Source organism: Euprymna scolopes, chromosome 35, assembly GCF_053919585.1.
Source record: "Euprymna scolopes isolate OS-2025 chromosome 35, ASM5391958v1, whole genome shotgun sequence".
Classification (NCBI taxonomy): Eukaryota; Metazoa; Mollusca; class Cephalopoda; order Sepiida; family Sepiolidae; genus Euprymna; species Euprymna scolopes.
Genome location: NC_136516.1, coordinates 33,145,784 through 33,168,784, shown reverse-complemented (window position 1 = coordinate 33,168,784; position 23,001 = coordinate 33,145,784). Strand labels below are relative to the sequence as shown.

The following is a 23,001-nucleotide window of genomic DNA, read 5'->3' as shown; positions in this document are numbered from 1 at the left end:
AGAAAAAGAAGAAACGGACGAAAAAAAAAAAAAGAAGAAACGGACGAAATAGAAAAAGAAGAAACGGACGAAATAGAAAAAGAAGAAACGGACGAAAAAAGAAAAAGAAGAAACGGACGAAAAAAAAAAGAAAAAACGGACGAAAAAAAAGAAAAAGAAGAAACGGACGAAAAAAAAGAAAAAGAAGAAACGGACGAAAAAAGAAAAAGAAACGGACGAAAAAAGAAAAAGAAGAAACGGACGAAAAAAGAAAAAGAAGAAACGGACGAAAAAAGAAAAAGAAGAAACGGACGAAAAAAGAAAAAGAAGAAACGGACGAAAAAAGAAAAAGAAGAAACGGACGAAAAAAGAAAAAGAAGAAACGGACGAAAAAGAAAAAGAAGAAACGGACGAAATAAGAAAAAGCAGAAACGGAAAAAAAAAGAAAAAGAAGAAACGGACGAAAAAAGAAAAAGAAGAAACGGACGAAAAAAGAAAAAGAAGAAACGGACGAAAAAAGAAAAAGAAGAAACGGAAAAAAAAGAAAAAGAAGAAACGGAAGAAAAAAGAAAAAGAAGAAACGGACGAAAAAAGAAAAAGAAGAAACGGAAGAAAAAAGAAAAAGAAACGGAAGAAAAAAGAAAAAGAAGAAACGGACGAAAAAAGAAAAAGAAACAGACGACAAAAAAAAAAAAGAAACGGACGAAAAAAGAAAAAGAAGAAACGGACGAAAAAAGAAAAAGAAGAAACGGACGAAAAAAGAAAAAGAAGAAACGGAAGAAAAAAGAAAAAGAAGAAACGGAAGAAAAAAGAAAAAGAAACGGAAGAAAAAAGAAAAAAGAAACGGAAGAAAAAAGAAAAAGAAACGGAAGAAAAAAGAAATAGAAACGGAAGAAAAAAGAAAAAGAAGAAACGGAAGAAAAAAGAAAAAGAAACGGAAGAAAAAAGAAAAAGAAGAAACGGAAGAAAAAAGAAAAAGAAGAAACGGAAGAAAAAAGAAAAAGAAACGGAAAAAAAAGAAAAAGAAACGGAAAAAAAAGAAAAAGAAACGGAAAAAAAAGAAAAAGTAACGGAAAAAAAAGAAAAAGAAACGGAAAAAAAAGAAAAAGAAGAAACGTACGAAAAAAGAAAAAGAAGAAACGTACGAAAAAAGAAAAAGAAGAAACGTACGAAAAAAGAAAAAGAAGAAACGGACGAAAAAAGAAAAAGAAGAAACGGACGAAAAAAGAAAAAGAAGAAACGGACGAAAAAAGAGAAAGAAGAAACGGACGAAAAAAGAAAAAGAAGAAACGGACGAAAAAAGAAAAAGAAGAAACGGACGAAAAAAGAAAAAGAAGAAACGGACGAAAAAAGAAAAAGAAACGGACGAAAAAAAAAAGAAACGGACGAAAAAAGAAAAAGAAGAAACAGAAAAAAAAGAAGAAACGGACGAAAAAAGAAAAAGAAGAAACGGACGAAAAAAGAAAAAGAAGAAACGGACGAAAAAAGAAAAAGAAGAAACGGACGAAAAAAGAAAAAGAAGAAACGGACGAAAAAAGAAAAAGAAGAAACGGACGAAAAAAGAAAAAGAAGAAACGGAAGAAAAAAGAAAAAGAAGAAACGGAAGAAAAAAGAAAAAGAAGAAACGCACGAAAAAAGAAAAAGAAACGTACGAAAAAAGAAAAAGAAACGTACGAAAAAAGAAAAAGAAGAAACGGAAGAAAAAAGAAACGGAAGAAAAAAGAAGAAGCGGAAGAAAAAAGAAAAAGAAACGGAAGAAAAAAGAAAAAGAAGAAACGGAAGAAAAAAGGAAAAGAAACAGAAGAAAAAAGAAAAAGAAGAAACGGAAGAAAAAAGAAAAAGAAACGGACGAAAAAAGAAAAAGAAGAAACGGACGAAAAAAGAACAAGAAGAAACGGACGAAAAAAGAAAAAGAAGGAACGGACGAAAAAAGAAAAAGAAGAAACGGACGAAAAAAGAAAAAGAAGAAACGGACGAAAAAAGAAAATGAAGAAACGGACGAAATAAGAAAAAGCAGAAACGGAAAAAAAAAGAAAAAGAAGAAACGGAAAAAAAAAAGGAAAAGAAGAAACGGACGAAAAAAGAAAAAGAAGAAACGGACGAAAAAAGAAAAAGAAGAAACGGACGAAAAAAGAAAAAGAAACGGAAAAAAAAAAAAGAAACGGACGAAAAAAGAAAAAGAAGAAACAGAAAAAAAAGAAGAAACGGACGAAAAAAGAAAAAGAAGAAACGGACGAAAAAAGAAAAAGAAGAAACGGACGAAAAAAGAAAAAGAAGAAACGGACGAAAAAAGAAAAAGAAGAAACGGACGAAAAAAGAAAAAGAAGAAACGGACGAAAAAAGAAAAAGAAGAAACGGACGAAAAAAGAAAAAGAAGAAACGGAAGAAAAAAGAAAAAGAAGAAACGGAAGAAAAAAGAAAAAGAAGAAACGCACGAAAAAAGAAAAAGAAGAAACGCACGAAAAAAGAAAAAGAAACGTACGAAAAAAGAAAAAGAAACGTACGAAAAAAGAAAAAGAAGAAACGGAAGAAAAAAGAAACGGAAGAAAAAAGAAGAAGCGGAAGAAAAAAGAAAAAGAAACGGAAGAAAAAAGAAAAAGAAGAAACGGAAGAAAAAAGGAAAAGAAACAGAAGAAAAAAGAAAAAGAAGAAACGGAAGAAAAAAGAAAAAGAAGAAACGGACGAAAAAAGAAAAAGAAGAAACGGACGAAAAAAGAACAAGAAGAAACGGACGAAAAAAGAACAAGAAGAAACGGACGAAAAAAGAAAAAGAAGAAACGGACGAAAAAAGAAAAAGAAGGAACGGACGAAAAAAGAAAAAGAAGAAACGGACGAAAAAAGAAAATGAAGAAACGGACGAAATAAGAAAAAGCAGAAACGGAAAAAAAAAGAAAAAGCAGAAACGGAAAAAAAAGGAAAAGAAGAAACGGACGAAAAAAGAAAAAGAAGAAACGGACGAAAAAAGAAAAAGAAGAAACGGACGAAAAAAGAAAAAGAAGAAACGGACGAAAAAAGAAAAAGAAGAAACGGACGAAAAAAGAAAAAGAAGAAACGGACGAAAAAAGAAAAAGAAGAAACGGAAGAAAAAAGAAAAAGAAACGGAAGAAAAAAGAAAAAGAAACGGAAGAAAAAAGAAAAAGAAACGGAAGAAAAAAGAAAAAGAAGAAACGGAAAAATAGAAAAAGAAGAAACGGACGAAAAAAGAAAAAGAAACGGAAGAAAAAAGAAAAAGAAGAAACGTACGAAAAAAGAAAAAGAAGAAACGTACGAAAAAAGAAAAAGAAGAAACGGAAGAAAAAAGAAAAAGAAGAAACGGAAGAAAAAAGAAAAAGAAACGGAAGAAAAAAGAAAAAGAAGAAACGGAAAAAAAAGAAAAAGAAGAAACGGACGAAAAAAGAAAAAGAAGAAACGGACGAAAAAAGAAAAAGAAGAAACGGAAAAAAAAGAAAAAGAAGAAACAGAAGAAAAAAGAAAAAGAAGAAACGGAAGAAAAAAGAAAAAGAAACGGAAGAAAAAAGAAAAAAAAGAAACGTACGAAAAAAGAAAAAGAAGAAACGTACGAAAAAAGAAAAAGAAACGCACGAAAAAAGAAAAAGAAACGTACGAAAAAAGAAAAAGAAACGTACGAAAAAAGAAAAAGAAGAAACGGAAGAAAAAAGAAACGGAAGAAAAAAGAAAAAGAAACAGAAGAAAAAAGAAAAAGAAACGTACGAAAAAAGAAAAAGAAACGGACGAAAAAAGAAAAAGAAACGGAAGAAAAAAGAAAAAGAAGAAACAGAAGAAAAAAGAAAAAGAAACGTACGAAAAAAGAAAAAGAAACGTACGAAAAAAGAAAAAGAAGAAACGGAAGAAAAAAGAAAAAGAAACGGAAGAAAAAAGAAAAGAAGAAACGGAAGAAAAAAGAAAAAGAAGAAACGGAAGAAAAAAGAAAAAGAAGAAACGGAAGAAAAAAGAAAAAGAAGAAACGGAAGAAAAAAGAAAAAGAAGAAACGGAAGAAAAAAGAAAAAGAAGAAACGGAAGAAAAAAGAAAAAGAAGAAACGCACGAAAAAAGAAAAAGAAACGTACGAAAAAAGAAAAAGAAACGTACGAAAAAAGAAAAAGAAGAAACGGAAGAAAAAAGAAAAAGAAGAAACGGAAGAAAAAAGAAAAAGAAACGGAAGAAAAAAGAAAAAGAAGAAACGGAAGAAAAAAGGAAAAGAAACAGAAGAAAAAAGAAAAAGAAGAAACGGAAGAAAAAAGAAAAAGAAACGGAAGAAAAAAGAAAAGAAAAAAAGGAACGGAAGAAAAAAGAAAAGAAAATGCTGTGGACCGTCTGGGCATCATTGCTTGCTTGAATCTTGTATCCAACGATCAAGTGATTCTAGCTTTTAAAAAAGGGGTGACAGGTGAATTTAAATATATGCTTATGGACATGGTCTAAAGAAATAAGGGTTGAGAGTTGTAAGTTTTAGTTTTGATTCTAGCTGACGGCACCCAAATCATATATAATTTTGATCTCACTATTATAATTTCCATAAAATAATCGATAGAGAATTGGCTCTATAATAATAAATATGTAATCTGCATGAATCAAAATATCATATTTAAGCGTATCTTATGACTAGGCGATGCCGGACGACCTGTTAGTAAGCCATAAAAGTCTCCGTGGTAATATCCAACATAAACAAGGACCACCTGATTGTAGAATGCTGTTGATTCATAGGTTATGAGAATGCAGTTATAGAAGCTGAAGGAGACCTTTAATAAAATGACTAAAAAATATTTGTTCTTATTCTAAAAAAAATGTTTCTTTTTTAAGACGACATTCATACATTTCTAAGAGTTATTTTTGTTTATACATTAATCTATTCTAAAATATTATTCATCATACGTAAGTTGTGGATGTGTTTCTGAAATGATGGTTGAATATTTGGATTATTCTGGCGCCATGGCTGACAGAATGAGAACATACTTACCCAGAGGGACTAAATAAAGGGTTCCATTTAAAATTATGGGCAGATTACGAGTTTCACACGATACATTTGAAAAAGGTCAAAACGTTACATTGGCTAAAACGTTGTGAAAATAACATTAAAAGATAGCACTAGTTTGAATAATCCAAATAATGAAAGTTGAGGGTTGTCATAAAATTGGTAAAAAAGAGGAAGAAAAAGACAAAGAAAATAGACAGAAAATAAAAAATAGGAGAAAAGAGAAATAGAGAAAAAAGAGAAGAAAAAAAAGAAAAAGAAAAACACGAAAAACAAAAACACGGAAAGAAAAAGAAAAAAACTAAAAGAACAAAGGAAAACGAAAAAAAAGGAAAACGAAAAAAAAGGAAAACGAAAAAAAAGGAAAACGAAAAAAAAAGGAAAACGAAAAAAAAGAAAACGAAAAAAAGGAAAACGAAAAAAACGAAAACGAAAAAAACGAAAACGAAAAAAACGAAAACGAAAAAAACGAAAAGGAAAACGAAAAAAAAGGAAAACGAAAAAACGAAAAGGAAAACGAAAAAACGAAAAGGAAAACGAAAAAACGAAAAGGAAAACGAAAAAACGAAAAGGAAAACGAAAAAACGAAAAGGAAAACGAAAAAACGAAAAGGAAAACGAAAAAACGAAAAGGAAAACGAAAAAACGAAAAGGAAAACGAAAAAACGAAAAGGAAAACGAAAAAAAAACAAAAACGAAAAAACGAAAATGAAAAGGAAAACAAAAAAAAAACAAAGAAAAAAAAGAAAACAAAAAACGAAGGAAACAAAAAGGAAAAGAAAACAAAAAAAAACGAAATAATGAAAAAGTAAACAAAAGAGAAAACTAAAAAGAAAAAAACTAAAAAAAAAAAAACTAAAAAGAAAACCACAGATCTGTCCTTACCTCAACAAATAAACAGCAAATGACATAAACAAAAATAATAACAATCAACATGTTTTTAAAATTTTCATTGGGAAACGCCTTCATCTGAAAAAAAAAAAAAAAAAAAAAAAATTGCAATTTTAATCATTTGAAAAAATAAATCTATATAATATTCTGCTTGTTCCTTTTTTTAGTCTGTATGTTACACTTCAAAAGACCAAATACAATTTTTGAAGGCCAAACTGCTTAAAAAAAATAAGGCCAAATTTGCAAAATCCAGTTTAAAAAAGGCCAATTTGGCATCTCTGACAAGAATACGGGAGTGACCTGCCCTGGATGGAGCATCGTTTTTGAATATCCATATAATATATGATCATTGTTGTAATGGTGTAAGAACTCGTAATTTTGATATGCAGCAATTCTTTATCAAAGAAGTCAGCGAAATGTTACGTGAAAAAAGGAAATATTTGAAAGAAACAGAGCAAAAAACGGACATTGCCTACCAAGAGTTACTTGACTGAAAGAGTAAATTAACAATTTTCTTGCAATGTGATATTATTTGTATTTTACTATGTAGCACAATATCACTTTCTGAGTAATTATTAGTACTTATTAATTTATCTCATTTGAATCAGGTTTATATTTAAAATACAATGGACACTATTTTTCAGAGAAATGTTAAACTCATCTTTGCAGCATGTTATTGGTTTTTCTGTACAAAAAAACTAATTTTTTTCGCCATCAAGAAAAATGTCAGCTTTATTAAAACATATTTGTTGATTATTTCTCATTATGTAGAATTTCCACGGATCACGCTAGTACCTATTAATGAAATAACATTCTTTTAAATGTTAAAATTGCCATAGTATAACTAATACTATACATTGAATTGAAAAGAGTAAAATAAAATAAAAGCCGACTTACCTGAAAGAAGCTTATTAGTAACTTAAATGGATGAATTAGCAGTAATAATGAGAATCCGACTAGCAGAAGAGTCACAATTGTAAACGGCACTGGAAAAAAAAAAAAATATTTTATAACATTTTTATGTTGACTGGCATTACTCTGGGCAAACATAACATAACTTCCATTCCTCTCTCTTTTTTCTTTGCCCAGCCCATTCCTCTCTGGACATACACACACAACTCTAGTTTGTACGAGAAATTACAATGTTTGGAAAGAAAAAAAAAAAAAAAAAAAAAAAAAGAGTTATTTCCCTTTACATCATAACATTAAAAATTGTGTCCACTTCTTGATGGCATGAAATAATATCAAAGACCATTTAATCTCCAAACAATGAATTTTTTTTTTTTTTTTTACTTTTAGGTGTTACATCCATTTAAAAAAAAAAAAAAAAAAAAAAAATTAAAAAACTTTAAATGAGTTTGAGTACTTTTCAAGGTTTAGCAAGACATACAAACATTTACTCTTTGCATTATAAAAAAAAAGATGTAAAATAAATCAAATAAAAGAATACAAAGAATCTTACAATTTATTGAGAACTCGTATTTGAAACGACACTATCTTATCATCTGGTGTATAAAAAAAAAGGTGCCGATAACTGTTAAAGTAAAAGTTTATTTACGTCCTCCCACTAGTTTTATATGGCGTTGATTGCATCACATGGACTAAACAATTAGCCAATCACATTGAGGGGTTTCAAAATCACATAATGCGTTTCATTATGGGACATCGCCTGATCGAAAAAAAAAACAATATCCACATTCCAGCAAACTACTTCCTTACCCCGTCTATTTGATAGAATCAGAAGTAAAATCCTTAAACTTTCACTTAAACGATCAACCACTGGCGTGTCGAAGTTATGCTTTGAGGGTATGTTAAAAGGCAAAAGAGGCAGAAGAAAAACAAAGGTGGAGAGAAAATGATTTTGATTGGACATCTCTCAACAGTTGGGCGTCCATCAAATAACTTGTCCTAGATCTGAAGAAATAGCAAAAACAAGTCACATGGGTTCACAATCCGTACCAAGCAGAAGATGCTGTATGATGTATACATGTTTCTCTTGTTGATGTGCGTATAATCGTCAACATACTAACCAGTTTATAGACAGAACAGATAAACATCTTATACATTTGTGCTGGACAAAGAACATACCTTGAATCAAACATTTTCATCTGTTCCTGAAATGTTACCATGCCTCATGAAAAACTCAAACAACCATATTTACATTTGTGGTTGCAAGTTGTTGATTCCGCGGTTGACATATTGCTCCCTACTCCATAACTACATATGTTCATTTACCCAGTCCAGTGCTCCCATGGCTGCCATCCTGTCTCTACTACACAACTCTCAGTTACAGACTTAAATCTAAATACTTTCTACGTGTAATCTAAAAATTATTTCCTTTTCTGACGTCACTCGCTAGCATCATAGCATCAAAACACATCACCTGTTTTTTTTTTTCCAAAATCCATTTCCTTTATCCTAAATGCCTAAAACTGCCCGATATGTTGTGAAAACATAACTATCAGAATGACATTTCATCCATCAAGTTACATTCCTGAAAACTCATTTAATGTAAATATTTTTTTATTCTTTAAAAACATAACTTTCAACAAGACAATTTCTGAGAAAACTAACATAACACATCCAATAAACACAAAGGAAATTATACCAACAGTAAATGAAATAACAAAGTTGCTAAATTATTTCATTAGACTAATATCGTTTAGGAGAAATAAACTCAAACAACTCAATTTAACATACAGGGTGACAAAAAAAAAAAAAAAAAAAAAAAAAAAAAAAACAGGTCTAAGAAACGAGTTGGGGCCCTGTATAAAAGCAATATTCATTCTTGCAAAATTCCCCCCAAACAGATTAGCGGCCATTAGACTGACATCAGCGCATCACTGATATTTTTATACACAAGCAAATAAGATTCCTTCGTAATGATGGCCCCACAATAGCTTATATGAGGAACAGTGCATCTTCTCCAAGTGATGTTACCTTAAGTAGTAACACGAACCTGGATACTTCACCAGACCAGATGAATTCTGATCCTGTGATCCAGTGAGAAAAAGCCACAGGATAGGCACTTGTAAATCCTATTTCCAAGATCTTTATATTAACATTGTCGGCCACTTTTAAAGTGTTCCATTTGTTGGCTTACAAAGAACTTTGCATTACGCTAAGTAGCAAGCAATATATGCACAAAATAGAAAAAAGATGTGGAGTATATGAAACAATTGCTTAAATTTTGATTTTCAGCTAACTGTGCCGTTTTTTTTTTTTCCACATATTGCAAGTTTTATTGAATTCTTACCATTTGTATAGAATCGTTTCCGGTGTGGTGGCCCCTTTGAAAAGGCAAAGGCAACAGTTATGTACTGGAAAGATGAAACAAGGAAAATTAAAGTTGTCTCGTGGCACTGGACAACACTCTCATTACCACTATTCACCTGAACGACATGATACCTGCAAGATAAAAAGAAAACCAAATATACAGTTACTAATTTTTTTCTACCCGAATAATTTATTTTTTCGAACTGCTTACATTTTCCTCTACAGACAGAAACCACACTAGACAATCTGAAAATCGTTCCCTTCTCAAGTACATGCTATCATAAAAAACCTTGACACCTGAAAAGCATGTGGACCTGATCTCATCCCTGCTGTACTATTAAAAAAATGCTTCACTGAAGTTGCTCCTGTTTTCTCCAAACTTTTTAACAAATGCCTTAATGAATCTTGCTTTCCTGACTGTTGGATAATTGCTTCTGTGGTAACAGCTTACAAGAATACCAGCGAAAGAACTGACCCATTAAATTATCGCTCTGCTAGCCTCCTTTCTCTTTTCGCCAAAATATTTGAGTCCATAATTAATCAAGCTCTAGTCCACCACCTCACAGCTACTAAACTTCTGTCCGACCAACAGCATGGGTTTAGGTAAGCCTGTTCTACTGCAGATATCCTAACTGTAATCTCTGAACATATATACAATGCACTGGATAAAGCAGAGGAGGCTAGGACAGTAGCCTTAGATATATCTAAAGCCTTCAACAGGGTATGGCACAAGAGTCTTCTTATAATAAGCAGATCCTATAGTATTACTGGATGAATACTTAACATAATTAAATCTTAATCCAGGTTGTCCTCAATGGTTGTGCATCAAAACAATGATATAAATGCAGGTGTACCCTTGGATTTTTATTATTTTTGATATTCATAAATGACCTCCCTGATAAAATTGTCTCTGAGATGGGCATATTTGCTGATGACACCATGCTCTATAACAGACATGAAGGGGAAAACGAACGAACATGTATCCAGGCAATGGCAGAAACACTAGAGGAAGACTTCCAGTCTGTAGTGGTATGGGGACAAAAATGGATGGTCACATTTAATGTTGCCAACAGATTGTTTCCTTTAATAACTACAAGAAACCTGCTCAACCACTAATAGCCATGGCTAATGATACATTAGCTGAAAGCACTTTGTTCAAACTCCTTAGCTTAACGTTCATGGGGAACATGAGTTGGAACAGATACATTGAGAGCATTGCCAAGGCTGCTGCAAAGATAGGCTCTCTCTCTACTGTGCGAGAAAGTTACTGAGAGTATCCTGTACCTCTAGAAGGTCACCATTTACCTAGGTATGGAGTATTGTTACCACATTTTGGCTGGTGCATCTCCTACTAGTCTCTCCCTCTTAGACAGGGGTTCAAACGAGAGTCGCCAACCTGATAGATCCTGCACTGTCAGCTAAGCTTTAATCACTGTCCCATCGACGAAATGCTGCCTGTTTTACAAGTATCTTGATGGTGGATGCTCCTATGAACTACAAGCCCTTGTGCCCCCTCGACAAACAGCAAAATCCCACCCCTACACAATAGAAATCCCTACATATAAAAAAAGCCTTCTACTTTAATAGTTTCTTTAGAACTGCTTGGACTTTGAAATTCCCTTCCGGGTTCCTGCTTCCCTGACATGCAGATGTTCAAGTGTAATGTGAAAAGATATCTTGCTGCTCAACTTCCTACACAGTACCACTGAAAAGTATGTCCTAGATAGTAGCCGCCTACATCAAAGTGGTACTGTGCCTTGTTCGGGATGAAAATGCAATGAAAAAAATTTTAAATAAAGGAAAAAATGAAGAGAAAATAAAAGGACAAAAAAATATATATAAAACGGTTGGGGCTCATTCAAGTTTGAGAGCAGAAGACAATATGAGCATTGCATTTACTTACCATGGTTGCTTCTGTAAGTAAAAAAAACTTGCCGCTTGGAAAGTAATTACTAGTGTCACTTGCATGCAAATAGAGATGATATTGGTTAATTTCACCAGACTGCCGGGTGGCTTTTTTATTGTCAGTTTATCATGAGCTTTCGTATAACCCACTGAAAAAAAAAAAAAAAAAAAATGATCAAATAAGTAAAAAAAATATGCATTAAAATTTAATAAATTTTTATACAAAAAAAACATTTTATTAATTAACCAGAAATTTTTTGTTATTTATTAAAAAAAAATAGTCATGATACAAGAAAATTGCATTCTGATAAAATTACTGATCCTTTGGAATATAGCAAAATTGTTGCTCATATATCTATAAAAGTGAAAGTGTCTGTCTGTCTGTCTGTGTACATTTCCCTACACAATAACTGTCAATTTTAAGTGTACAGACTCGAAATTTGATATACAGGCCATGGAGATTTGGGAAAATCTTTGTAATCCATTTTCGGCCAGAAATTTGGCTGTTAAGGGGTCAAAGTTCAACGATTTGACCTTTGAGAACTCTACCAAACTCCTGACAATTTTGAGTGTAAACAATTGAAATTTTAGATATACGTTCCTTGGACATGGATCTAACTTAATATCTTTATTTGAGCCCAAAACAATAAATGTTAAGGAGCTATAATAGGGGTCAAAGTTTAAAAAAATTTGACCTCTGCGATCTACCAAATTACTCAGACAATTTCTGGTCTAAACATTTGAAATTTGACATAAAGGGTATTCAGAGATAGGGCAAGCTTTTTAATCAGTTTGGGTTGAAAATTTGAGCTACCAATATATAAATGTATGCATGTATGTTTGCATGTCTGCCTAAAACCTTCGACAGAGGCGACGGCGTTCACAAGATCAGTATCGTTTTAAAGTTCGACACTTCAGACGACGAATACCGAAAAATCGGCTATAAACAATTATTTCTTCACCCTCAACTGGGCACTTTTCTACAGGGAGGGGTCGCTTTTTTCACCAATATTTTCGAAAGTCATCCCCTCTTTTCGATTGTCTAGCCTTAATTTAAACCTACATCACTAGGTCATTTGGTGGTGGTCGTAACAGCGAAGACGTCACATTTTTCCCCCCCGTTCTTTTCCTCCTTCACGGTACAGGTTCAGGCCTGCCTTACTACTACCTCTTTTTTTTGTTGCTCAAAACACCTCCAAACACCTGGGCAATGCCGGGCACCCATGCTAGTATATATATATATATATATATATATATATATATATATTATAGTGATGGTACGATTCTAATATTTTCCTCCCGATTCTGATACAATTACCGATTCTGTTATAAATTCCCAATTCTAATTCTTTTTAAACAAATAAAGGACTTATCCTGCCTTGATAGAGTTCAAAATAGACTTCGCAGCCATGTAGGGGATGTCCTTTTCTCTTCCCTGCAACCTCTTTCTCACAGAAGAGATGTTGCAAGTTTGTCTCTGCTTTGTTATTTTCATAGCAAGTGCTAGACTGAGCCCCAATCTAGAAACACCCGTTTAGCAGAAAATACTATCAATAATTTCCCCTACTCTTTACCTGTGCCTAAACCTAAACATAGATTCCATGAACAAAGCTTCTTTCTTAGAACTGCACGCCTGTGGAATTGTCTTCCGTTTTCCTGCTTTCCAGCTGACTACAATATGGTTTTCTTCAAGTCTAACATAAACAAGTTTTTGATGAGCCGTTCCATATAAGTTAACAAATTTACTGAATTTCCATTACTAACGATTACTATATTGTCCAATTTCTACTGTACACTCTTTAACATTTATCCTCGAGTGGCCTCTTGGCCTAGATAAGTGTCGATGCCTATGTAAAAAAAAAAAAAAAAAAAATCTATATATTTATGTAATCAATGCCATTTTATTAGTTTCGGTAAAAGAAATTTCGTTAAAAAAATTAAGTCGTTTTTTTTTTTTTTTTTTTGGTATCGGAAAATAGCAACAATTTTTTTTCTGATAACTAAATAATTGTTCCAGTACTAATATACATGAAATTGCCTATATCAAATTTTTGAAGAAACTTTAGACCATCAATCTTTACCATTACCAATATCTTAGCACAGATAAGTTTGGTCTGATTTATTCTCCAAAGACAACAGAGGAAAAAAAATGGTGTTTTATCAAAGGGAAACATTAAAAAGTAAAAGAGCGAGGGGGAAAAAAAACTTACTTAAAACTGCAACTGATGTTGTAATGACCAAATCAACATACAAATATTGAAAGTCAGCCAAATTTACAAGGAACTGAAAGAAAATAAAATTATAATTATTTTATATAAGTAAAAGAAATTATTAACTGAAACATTATATGTATATATATATACATATACTAACGGGGTGCTAGTAGGTGGGGGTCATCGGATTTTTAGCTGTTTGTCAACTGTTTCACAAATGTGTATGCATGAACCGTTCATATAATAGATTAGTAGGTTTGAAGACACTTTTTAAAGATTATGTCAAGCTGGCGTAAGGGTTATTTTACTTGACTTAGGTTTTGGTTTCGATTTCTCAGCTAATGTAATTTTTTTTTTTTTTTTACAAGAAATGAACCGTTTAGAAAAAACATAATACTCGCATACACAGGTCTCAGTTTCCGCCCCCCCCCAATTTTTTTAACAAGTTTAACATCGTTTTTTTTATAATACTTAAACAGGGTTATTACTTACCCCCCCCTACAAACACCCAGGCAACATCGGGCACCCCCACTAGTCTATTATATAAAGGGCAAAATGGGTGCAAGAGTTTGTGTATGTCCACGAAAGGCTTTTTACACAGAGGGTCTCACGGCGGTTAGATTTCGGGAGAAGTTTTCTTATACTTCCTAGATCGTAATATCTCACATTTGCAAACAGACATGATTTCTTTCCTTTTTTTCTGATCAAGTTTTAAAAAATTCCCTTTGTGCCATCGTTTCGAGTGTTTGTCTTTTTGTATAAATAAAGTGAAACTGATCGAACGCAAGCACCTGGCCTTCCAGCCAGATAGTATCAGTTCTGTAATTGGTCCTTAGTCAATGTAAGGAAAACCCTTCATACCGAGACAATTACGTTCAAGCCTGCCTGCCTACTACCAATTTTATTTATTTATTTATTTTTTCTCAACACACACCTACAAACACTCGAACAACGCCGAGGCTAGTATAATAAATACAAAATCTGTATCAATCAAACTATCATATTTAAGCATATTTTATGAATGAGCAATGCTGGGCAGCCTGCTAATATATATATATATATATATTTAGTAATGTGATTGATAATATATATATATTTAGTAATGTGATTGATAATATATATATATATTTAGTAATGTGATTGATAATATATATATATATTTAGTAATGTGATTGATAATATATATATATATTTAGTAATGTGATTGATAATATATATATATATTTAGTAATGTGATTGATACTATTACATTAAAATACACTCTGCTCTTTAGACTATTGTTCTAATCTCCTTTAAATATATATATATATATATATATATATATATATATATATATTAGCTGAAATACCTACTTACACCATGATGATTGTTTTTTTTTTTTTTTATAGTCCCAAAATTCATTGCTGAAAATTGAGCCAATATTGCCGTTGGCTATGGTAGATTTGAATAAGTACCAACAATTCTAAAACAAATAAAAATAAAAAAAAAGGTAAAAACATTTGTACTTACAGTGTATAAAATTAGAACCGAGCAAAACTGGATAAGACTGTATAGCGCCATGTATTTGAAACAACCAAAAGACGTTACTAAAGCAGCACGTCCTTCTCTGGAGTAAAGAAAATAAAAATAATTTTTTTTTAAATATCTATAAAAGTGAGAATATAATAGATTACTTATGCTAAGTAGGTTTGAAGACACTTTTTAAAGATTATGTCAAGCTGGCGTAATGGTTATTTTACTTGACTTAGGTTTTGGGTTCATCTAATTTTTTTTTTTTTTTTTTTTTTTACTTACAAGAAGTGAACCGTTTAGAAAAAACATAAAACTCGCATACACAGATCTCAGTTTCCTTTTTTTTCTTTTTTTTTTTAAAGGAATTTAACACTACGTTTAATACCTATGGTATATCTGTTTATAAAAAAAACAAAGAAAAAAAAAAAAAAGGAATTCTGCATTAATCAAAATATAATATCTATGCATATTTTACGACTATGCAATATGCCGGGTGGCCTGCTAGTATACTAAAAACAAAACTCAGATAACCTTGCTTGCTTGGTTGCACATTGAATGTATTAGATGGAAGGGGAGAGGGCGAAGGAGATGAGAAGTGGTGGAAAGAGGAGAATAGTCATGAAGCATAGGATAAGAATTAAAATGATTGATTGGATGTCGAGTGTTGTCACAAGATCAGAAACAATGGATGAAATTTTTTTTATTTAATGGAATTCACTCCAGACAAGGCACAAAGCCACTTTTAATAGGGAGCTAAAAAAATAAATAAATAAAAGCCAGCAAAGCACAAAAAATTTATTCAAATCCTACCTAGCATTTCTTAGCAACCAAAAAGCTATCATCATTTGCTATTTTATCTTCACTTCCATCATAAAACTCAATATATCTCTCTAGTCTGACAGAATTTTGAATGAGTTCAATTTATCTATGTTACAAATATAAATCGATTAAAAATTAGTTAACTTTCTTTTTTATGCAAATCACTCCAGACAAGGCGTGGAGCTACTTGATGTAAGGAGCCAAAAAAAAAAAAAAAAAAAAAAAAAAAAAGAAGTACTTCAAGATTGCCCACGATCAGTGTTAAATGTAATAGATTATGACCTGGAAAAATGCAATTTTTCCCCTCCTTGTCAGAAACATCGCTCATGGAATACGAGGACTAAAGAATAAAATAGGGGAAGCAAGAGTTACGCAATTGCCAAAAGTAAACCCAAGATCAACTTTCTACTCGCCTTTGCTGAAGCTGTGTTGTACATTTTTGAAAAAACCCAATATATTTCTAGTCAATTATGCGTTTCAATAGACAATGGTGGAAAGCCTCGCATTCCTCAAATGGAATTAATTTGCATGTGTGCAACACACCCACTGAATGCCTCTCTTCCTGGGGTCACCTGCCAAATATCCAACATTCAGGAGTTACAGTTAGTTCCAGAAGCTTGTCAAAAATGGAGCTTCCACGAGATGAGAACCATTCACTTCAATTGGAACCAGGTGAGTGTTCAGAGCATTGATGATGAAAAGAGAGAAGCTTGGTTTTCGATGCATTAAAATTAACCAGCCACTTTTTTCCTTATTGCATCATGTGCTCAAGGTCAGAAGAGAGAGAATCAGATTTTGGTCATTGCCGGCCTTTGTAGTGTTGCCATAGACAGTTGTATGGTGCAGATACTTTCCCACATATGTACCCCCAAGTGTTGGGAAGTAAAAAAGGAGGCAAGGAGTATAACCAAAGTAGAAGAAATAGGTTTGTCGGTAGAACAAAGGCATAAGAAATTGTTCACAAAGTCACACAAAGGAGAGCTGAAATGCGGTTGTAATCAATGTGTGGCAGATGACAGGAACAAAAGGACCTGATACATATTTAGTTTTAGGATTGGCAAGGAGCTTTACGACTGTTGGGAGCAATTTGAAATGTTTTACGACAGTCTAGTTGAGGACAACGTCCAGTGACAACAGTTTCAAGTTGCGGACAATTACAAGTTTGATTCAGTAGAATGCAGGTTGTAGCTCAGAGTGGATGGGGAACTGAATCGATCAACTGACAACTTGCTTCCAATTTTGTCAAAATATTTTAACAAATTTTTTATAGAAATCGCTCGAGACAAGGCATGAAACCACTTGATGTAAGGTGCTAACAAGAATGAAAGATGATTATCATATAGAAAGGAAATGTTTATTGACTTTAGTCTTTAAAAGACCAAGGTTGTAGGTAGGAGAAAAACAGTGAGTAGGAAGAGAGTTTTACAAGTTTGTAGTTCTTGGAAAGAAGCTACTGGAATAAGTTGTATTACAATGAGGTATGGAAACAGTGAATTGGTGGAGACCACTAGACCAAGTCAAACAAGCTGGAACAAAAGAAGCAGGGGATAGATCAGACAATTCTGAGGAACACATGCTACATTAGTATTTATAAAAAGACAGACAAGCAACTTCAAGCTTGTGAGAAAGAGGTTGCAGCAAAGAAAAGGTGAGGCCAATGAAATTAAAATAAATGTGTTGTACGGCAGCTTTTTTGGAATCATCCAGAAATAAAAAAATAAAAAAATTAAACAAAATGAAAAAAAGAAAAAGAATGAGATGAAGAATTTGGATTACAACATTCGCCTGGTTCTGGATATGACCTCAAACTATATCCGATGGTGAGGCCCCCAGCTTTGTGGGCTTTGGAGCCACCCCTTAATTGCCATTGCTCCCAGGTCACCTCTGACCCGGAGTGGTAGTACCTGTTAGGGTCCCAACTATGGGTTAAATAGAAACCGACTTGGAAAAGAAAAAATATATATATATTCTATTAAAAAGTTTTTGTTCAAAATCTTTGGATTAAATAACCTGAAAAAGGTCGATAAGCCATAAAATAAAAACGACCAACCAACAACATTCGGCAAACTTACCTGATAACAGTGACGACACATTCAATGTTTTGTTTACGAGAGGTGAAAGGGGCAGCAACTGAGGCTTCTGTCTCTGACAAAGAGATTCCAGCATGAGCAGCTTTTAAGGCCTTCAAAGAAAATCGGAATATATTAAGATGATTATATATGGGAAAATAAAATAGATATATAATACATATGAACAAGGAAATAAGAAAATCCATACAAAAAGTAGTACTTTGTGTTTATGTTTATCTTTTAAACGAACGCATTTCATTTAAAAGCCAAGTACGTCCAAGGATGAAATACTGTTGCCATATCTGGGCAGGAGCTGCTAAAAACAGCCTATCCTGCCTTGACAGAGTACAAAATAGACTTTGTGGCTTAGTGGGGGATGCCCTTTTCTCTACCCTGCAACCTCTCTCCCACAGAAGAGACATTGCGAACCTATCCTTGTTTTATCGTTATTTCCAAGGCAGGTGCTCGTCTGAACTCCAATCTCTGGTCCCCCCTCGCCAATCTTTCACGAAAAACACCCGTCTAGCTGAATCCACTGTGAAAAATTTCCCCCACTCTGTATCTGTGCCTAAATCAAAACGCGGATTCCATGAACAAAGCTTCTTTTTTTTTATTAGAACTACACGCCTGTGGAATTCTGTTCCGTCTGCCTGCTTCCCACCGGACTACAACTTGGATGTGTTCAAGTCCAACGTTAACAAATTCCTAATGAACCGCCCCCCCCTTAAGTAAACACTTCATCAAATCTCCACACTAATGTAATGTACTTGCAATAACCCTTATCCCTGAGTGGCTTCCGGGCCTTGATAAGTGGTGATCACTGTGTAAAAAAAAAAAAGGTGAAAACATTACATATGTCGAAATTAGTATAAATTCCAAAAATTATGAAAAATGATCCAGTAGAAAAATAATCACAAGCAAAAATAAAATTCATCAAATTATTGAGTTTCATCGTATGTTTTAAGGTGGAAGAGTTGTGCGACCAATTCAGTAAGACAAACTGACTTATCTCCCTTGACTTAAATTAAGGGTCCATCATTTGTAAACAGAACGTAATTGTGAATGATTTTTGTTAAAAATCCATCTAGCACATTTTCTACTAGATCATTTTTTTATAATTTATACTAATATCAACACGACATGTAAGTACATAATGTTTTCACCTGAAATGCGTTGAAAAAGATCAAGGTAAACAAGCACCCATCGAAGCTAGAAGAACTAAAGTAAAAAAAAAAAAGTAAAATTAACATATACACGCATGTGCGTAGAATTCGGAAGATAAAAATAGAACAAACGCACACAATATCCAGTCCAAGAAATCACCCCCCCCCTCCTTTAAATTTGGTTAGCTATGATACTGTAAGTGCTGTCGTGTGTGGAGCAAGTTAAGTATTATCCTAAATCATCCTAGTCCTAAAAAATACTAACTTTGTTATTTCTTCTCTTAAATTTCTTATTTGATTTTGTAATTATGTGTATTTTAATTTATATATGCATTTGTCTTGTTTTCTCTGGTTAGTTATTTTAAATTCCCCCCGCCCCCCCCCCCCAAGCAAAACTCAACCACGTTCTCTTCCAGCTTAAGTAATTCCACGCTCTGTACTAAGGCTAGAGATAAAATACCATTAGGCAGGATAAATTTTCTGAAATTAGCACAAACATGGATTTATTTTTTCTACCGTAGAAGTCAGAAGAACTTTATTTAAGTAATATACTTAATATCTACAATTACCTTATGCTCGCTAGTATTAATAAAGAGGCCTTGTTTATTTCTCTACCAAACCTCTGGATATAGCTTATAATTAACTGTACTAAAATTGTAACTGAAATCTACAGTGATCTTAGCTGCGTCACTAGGACTTTCTTCTGTATAGATACAATTGTTTTGTCCCCAACATTAACGGTTGCCTATAAACATGAATTTCGAATCACAACGAAATAATTGTTTCTCTTTACCTCCAAGACGACTGCCTATGTCTAACCTGCATACAAAATAGGGGAAAAGGGAAGATTTTATTCCTTTCTCCCAAGCTAAAACAATATTGTAAACTCTAAATCCAAATGAAACTTTACTGTATTCTGTAAGTTAATAACCCCGACCCTTGAAAGCTAACAATCTGCCCCCCCCTCTAGCTGCCACTAAAATCCTACATTATACATACACCTTAGTAGTGGAATCCTTAGCCTCAAGCTGCTAACTTTCACATGCTAACCGCCTAACAGTCATCACTAAACATCTATACATTTCTACCTCTGACATGCATTAGAGTTCATTCCTATCCAGTTTGGTACTTACCAGCCAAAGTATACACTCGGATGCAAAGCGATCATTGCATAACAATTGCCTCTTCCTAGATGGTTTTGCAACGAACAATACTAAACCAAATCCGATACTCCCTGTCATGCAAAACGCTCGATGACTCTTAAATGAAAACTGAAATTATCTCCCCTCAATAGTAGAAGCACTAACACAACTTCTATCTATTTGCATCTACTGAAAACTTGCCCAAATATCTATTTACTTAATTATACATATGGAATACGCCATGACTTAAAATGTACCTCCAGTTATACACTTACTGTACTGCACCTACACCTTAACCTTCATAAATCTAAATATACAGTGACTGGGCAAAATTCTTAGCTCAATTCCTAATACCTACTCAAACTATAACGTTATCCTGAACCTAAACTAACAAAGTTAAAAAAATGGAAAACCTAAAGGTAAAAGTCTTAATCCACACTAACGCTTTTCTAACAAGCCTCCCCACGAAACTGCTTCCACTGCATGCCCCTAAATCACTTTGAGGAGTGTAACTATTCATTAGATATATAACCTCTACAAACTAACCCTGTAACATTAACTAACCACGCGGGGTCGCAGGAATACCTGGATTAGGACCCAGGTGCGGAGCAAACCCTCTCAGGGATGATGGACCCAGTAGATCTTCCCAGATCACCCGTCTAGAAGAAGGAAAACCCTGAAACTAAACCAAAGGGGAGGGAGGCCTCTCCAGTCTTGGATGACAACCTTCCTAGAGCTGGTGACTCAAACAAATTACCGGTCTGCAAACCTAAATTGCTTAAGGAGTAGATAGGCTCTGTCTATCACTGGCTTCCATACTCCTTCTTTGCCTATTAGTCAGGCGCAGAGACACTATCACAAGTGAATCGACAAAACACTTAGTGGTAGATCTTGTTTCTTGTCTAGGGCAATAAATGCCGTTCCCCCACTCCCGACACATCCCACCCCTCAAAACTGGGCACTTGGGAGTGCTTGAGTACTACACATGCCTGTGCAATTAGATTGGGGTGATCTTCTTCTGATGGGCTGAGGGTACCGGATTGACAGTTTCTGGCTGCTGCTTCCAACTGGTAGTACAGAAGCCCTAACTCTTTGGTAGCACTTAGAGCGGCTGCTCCAACAGTTGTATAATATTGGGATGTTTGTAGTGCCATGTCGCGCATGGAAAGGGACCCTGCACCCATCCCCGATGGGCTTTCCTGAGACCACAGTCCTAGTTGAAGAAAGGTCAGCTAATGGTCTACTTGTGTTGCATGTCTGATACCCTGCATAACCTCTTGTTCAGTTTCCCCTCACCTAACTGAAACTCTTTAAAAATATGATGACAGTACAATAAAAAAATAAGCTTAAACCAGGCCTAGGGACAAACAAATCCAACTTGCCTCCTCCCTTGAGGCTTGCATTCACTAACATCCGTGGGCTTAGAACTAATTTAGCTGATGTTGAAGCATTTCTCCTAACAAATACCTCGGATATCTTAGCACTAAGCGAGACTAACCTACACTCCTCCATCCCTTCTACTTTAACATGCTTGGATATCTCCCACTCTGCCGTAAAGACTGACAGACATATGCACGGACTTGAAGTCTACATTCATAACACCCTCCCCCTGACTAGAGAAACAAACCTAGAAACGGACGATCAAGCCTTTATGTGCTTTAGACTAAACATACAACATAACATTAGCTACTTTTATTTTCTCTACCGCTCTCCCTCGACCCAGGACTGCACCATAATGAACAAAGTCTGACAGCATAGACATAGCATAGATACAGCACTCTCCCTCGACACTAGCGCACAAGTATATGTATTTGGTAACTTTAATGTTCACCACAAAAACTGGCTTGGATTCTCTACTCACACAGATGCAGCGGGCAGCACAACATAGTTTCTCTATATCTCACTCCCTATCACAAATTGTTACGTTTCCAACCCGTTTCCCTGACCGGCAAGAACAACACACATCACTTCTAGATCTGTTTTCGAGGATCGTATAACAGATGCTGACAGCCCACTCGGGAATGCTGACCATGCAGTAATAATGGTAGAAATCGCCCTAAATTCTAGACCCAAAACTGAAGAGCCAGTGCTCAAAACAACGAGATATTATAAAAAGGCTGACTGGGAAGCCATCAGAGATCTTATCAGAGATGCCCCATGGGGAAATATTTTTTGTCTTCTTGCTGAACAGTGCGCAAATGAGACCACTGAATGGTTCAAAACAGCAATTGAAGCACATGTTCCCATGCAGAAATTTTATAGCAAGCCCCACTCTCCCCAATGGTTTACTTCGACTTGCGCAACTGCCATTGCTCAAAGGCAGCATGTATACCGCAGATTTAACCGACATAAGTCCAATTCAAACAAACAGAGGTATATAGAAGCTAGAAGTAACGTTAAGAAAGAAATAGCGACAGCTAAGAGAGAATTTACTGAAACCACTAAAAAACGCATCGAAGCACAAAAATTAGGAAATAGTGACTTCTGGAAAATCTACAACAGTGTAGTAAATAATGGGCAATCAACAATTCCCCCACTAACCACAAAAATTAGGAAATCGTGACTTCTGGAAAATCTACAACAGTGTAGTAAATTATGGGCAATCAACAATTCCCCCACTAACCAACAATCACGAGGTTGTTTGCTCAGCAATCGACAAGGCTAATATGCTTGCCAGCCGGTTTGCCTCAAACTCCACACTGGACCCTTCCAACCACCCCCTGCCTGATTTTCCTTTGCAGACAGACGCCATGCTAGACGATCTAAAAATCACCCCTGCTCAGGTACACGCTATCATAAAAAACCTTGACACTTCAAAAGCATGTGGACCTGATCTCATCCCAGCTGTGCTATTAAAAAAGTGCTCAGCCGAAGTAGCTCCAGTTCTCTCCAAACTCTACAACAAATGCCTTAATGAATGATGCTTTCCGGGCTATTGGAAAACTGCTTCTGTGGTACCAGTATTCAAGAATTCTGGCGAGAGAACTGACCCATCAAATTATCGCCCCCATTAGCCTCCTCCCACTTTTCACCAAAATATTTGAGACCATAATTAACCATG

General features: G+C 34.1%; 1 protein-coding gene across 8 annotated transcripts in view; it reads right to left on the bottom strand.

Moving 5' to 3' along the window:
- The window catches only part of LOC145259798 (polyamine-transporting ATPase 13A3-like), a 198,469-nt gene that overhangs the window by 13,392 nt on the left and 162,076 nt on the right, over positions 1–23,001 (bottom strand). For all 8 annotated transcript variants that reach the window (XM_080117572.1, XM_080117574.1, XM_080117577.1 and 5 more), the window contains 7 exons: positions 17,639–17,748; positions 14,745–14,841; positions 13,233–13,305; positions 11,021–11,171; positions 9,098–9,249; positions 6,739–6,827; positions 5,836–5,919 (listed from right to left, as the gene is read on the bottom strand). In XM_080117572.1, coding sequence (XP_079973698.1) covers positions 5,836–5,919; positions 6,739–6,827; positions 9,098–9,249; positions 11,021–11,171; positions 13,233–13,305; positions 14,745–14,841; positions 17,639–17,748 — 756 coding nt within the window. The remainder of the gene's footprint in view (positions 1–5,835; positions 5,920–6,738; positions 6,828–9,097; positions 9,250–11,020; positions 11,172–13,232; positions 13,306–14,744; positions 14,842–17,638; positions 17,749–23,001) is intronic.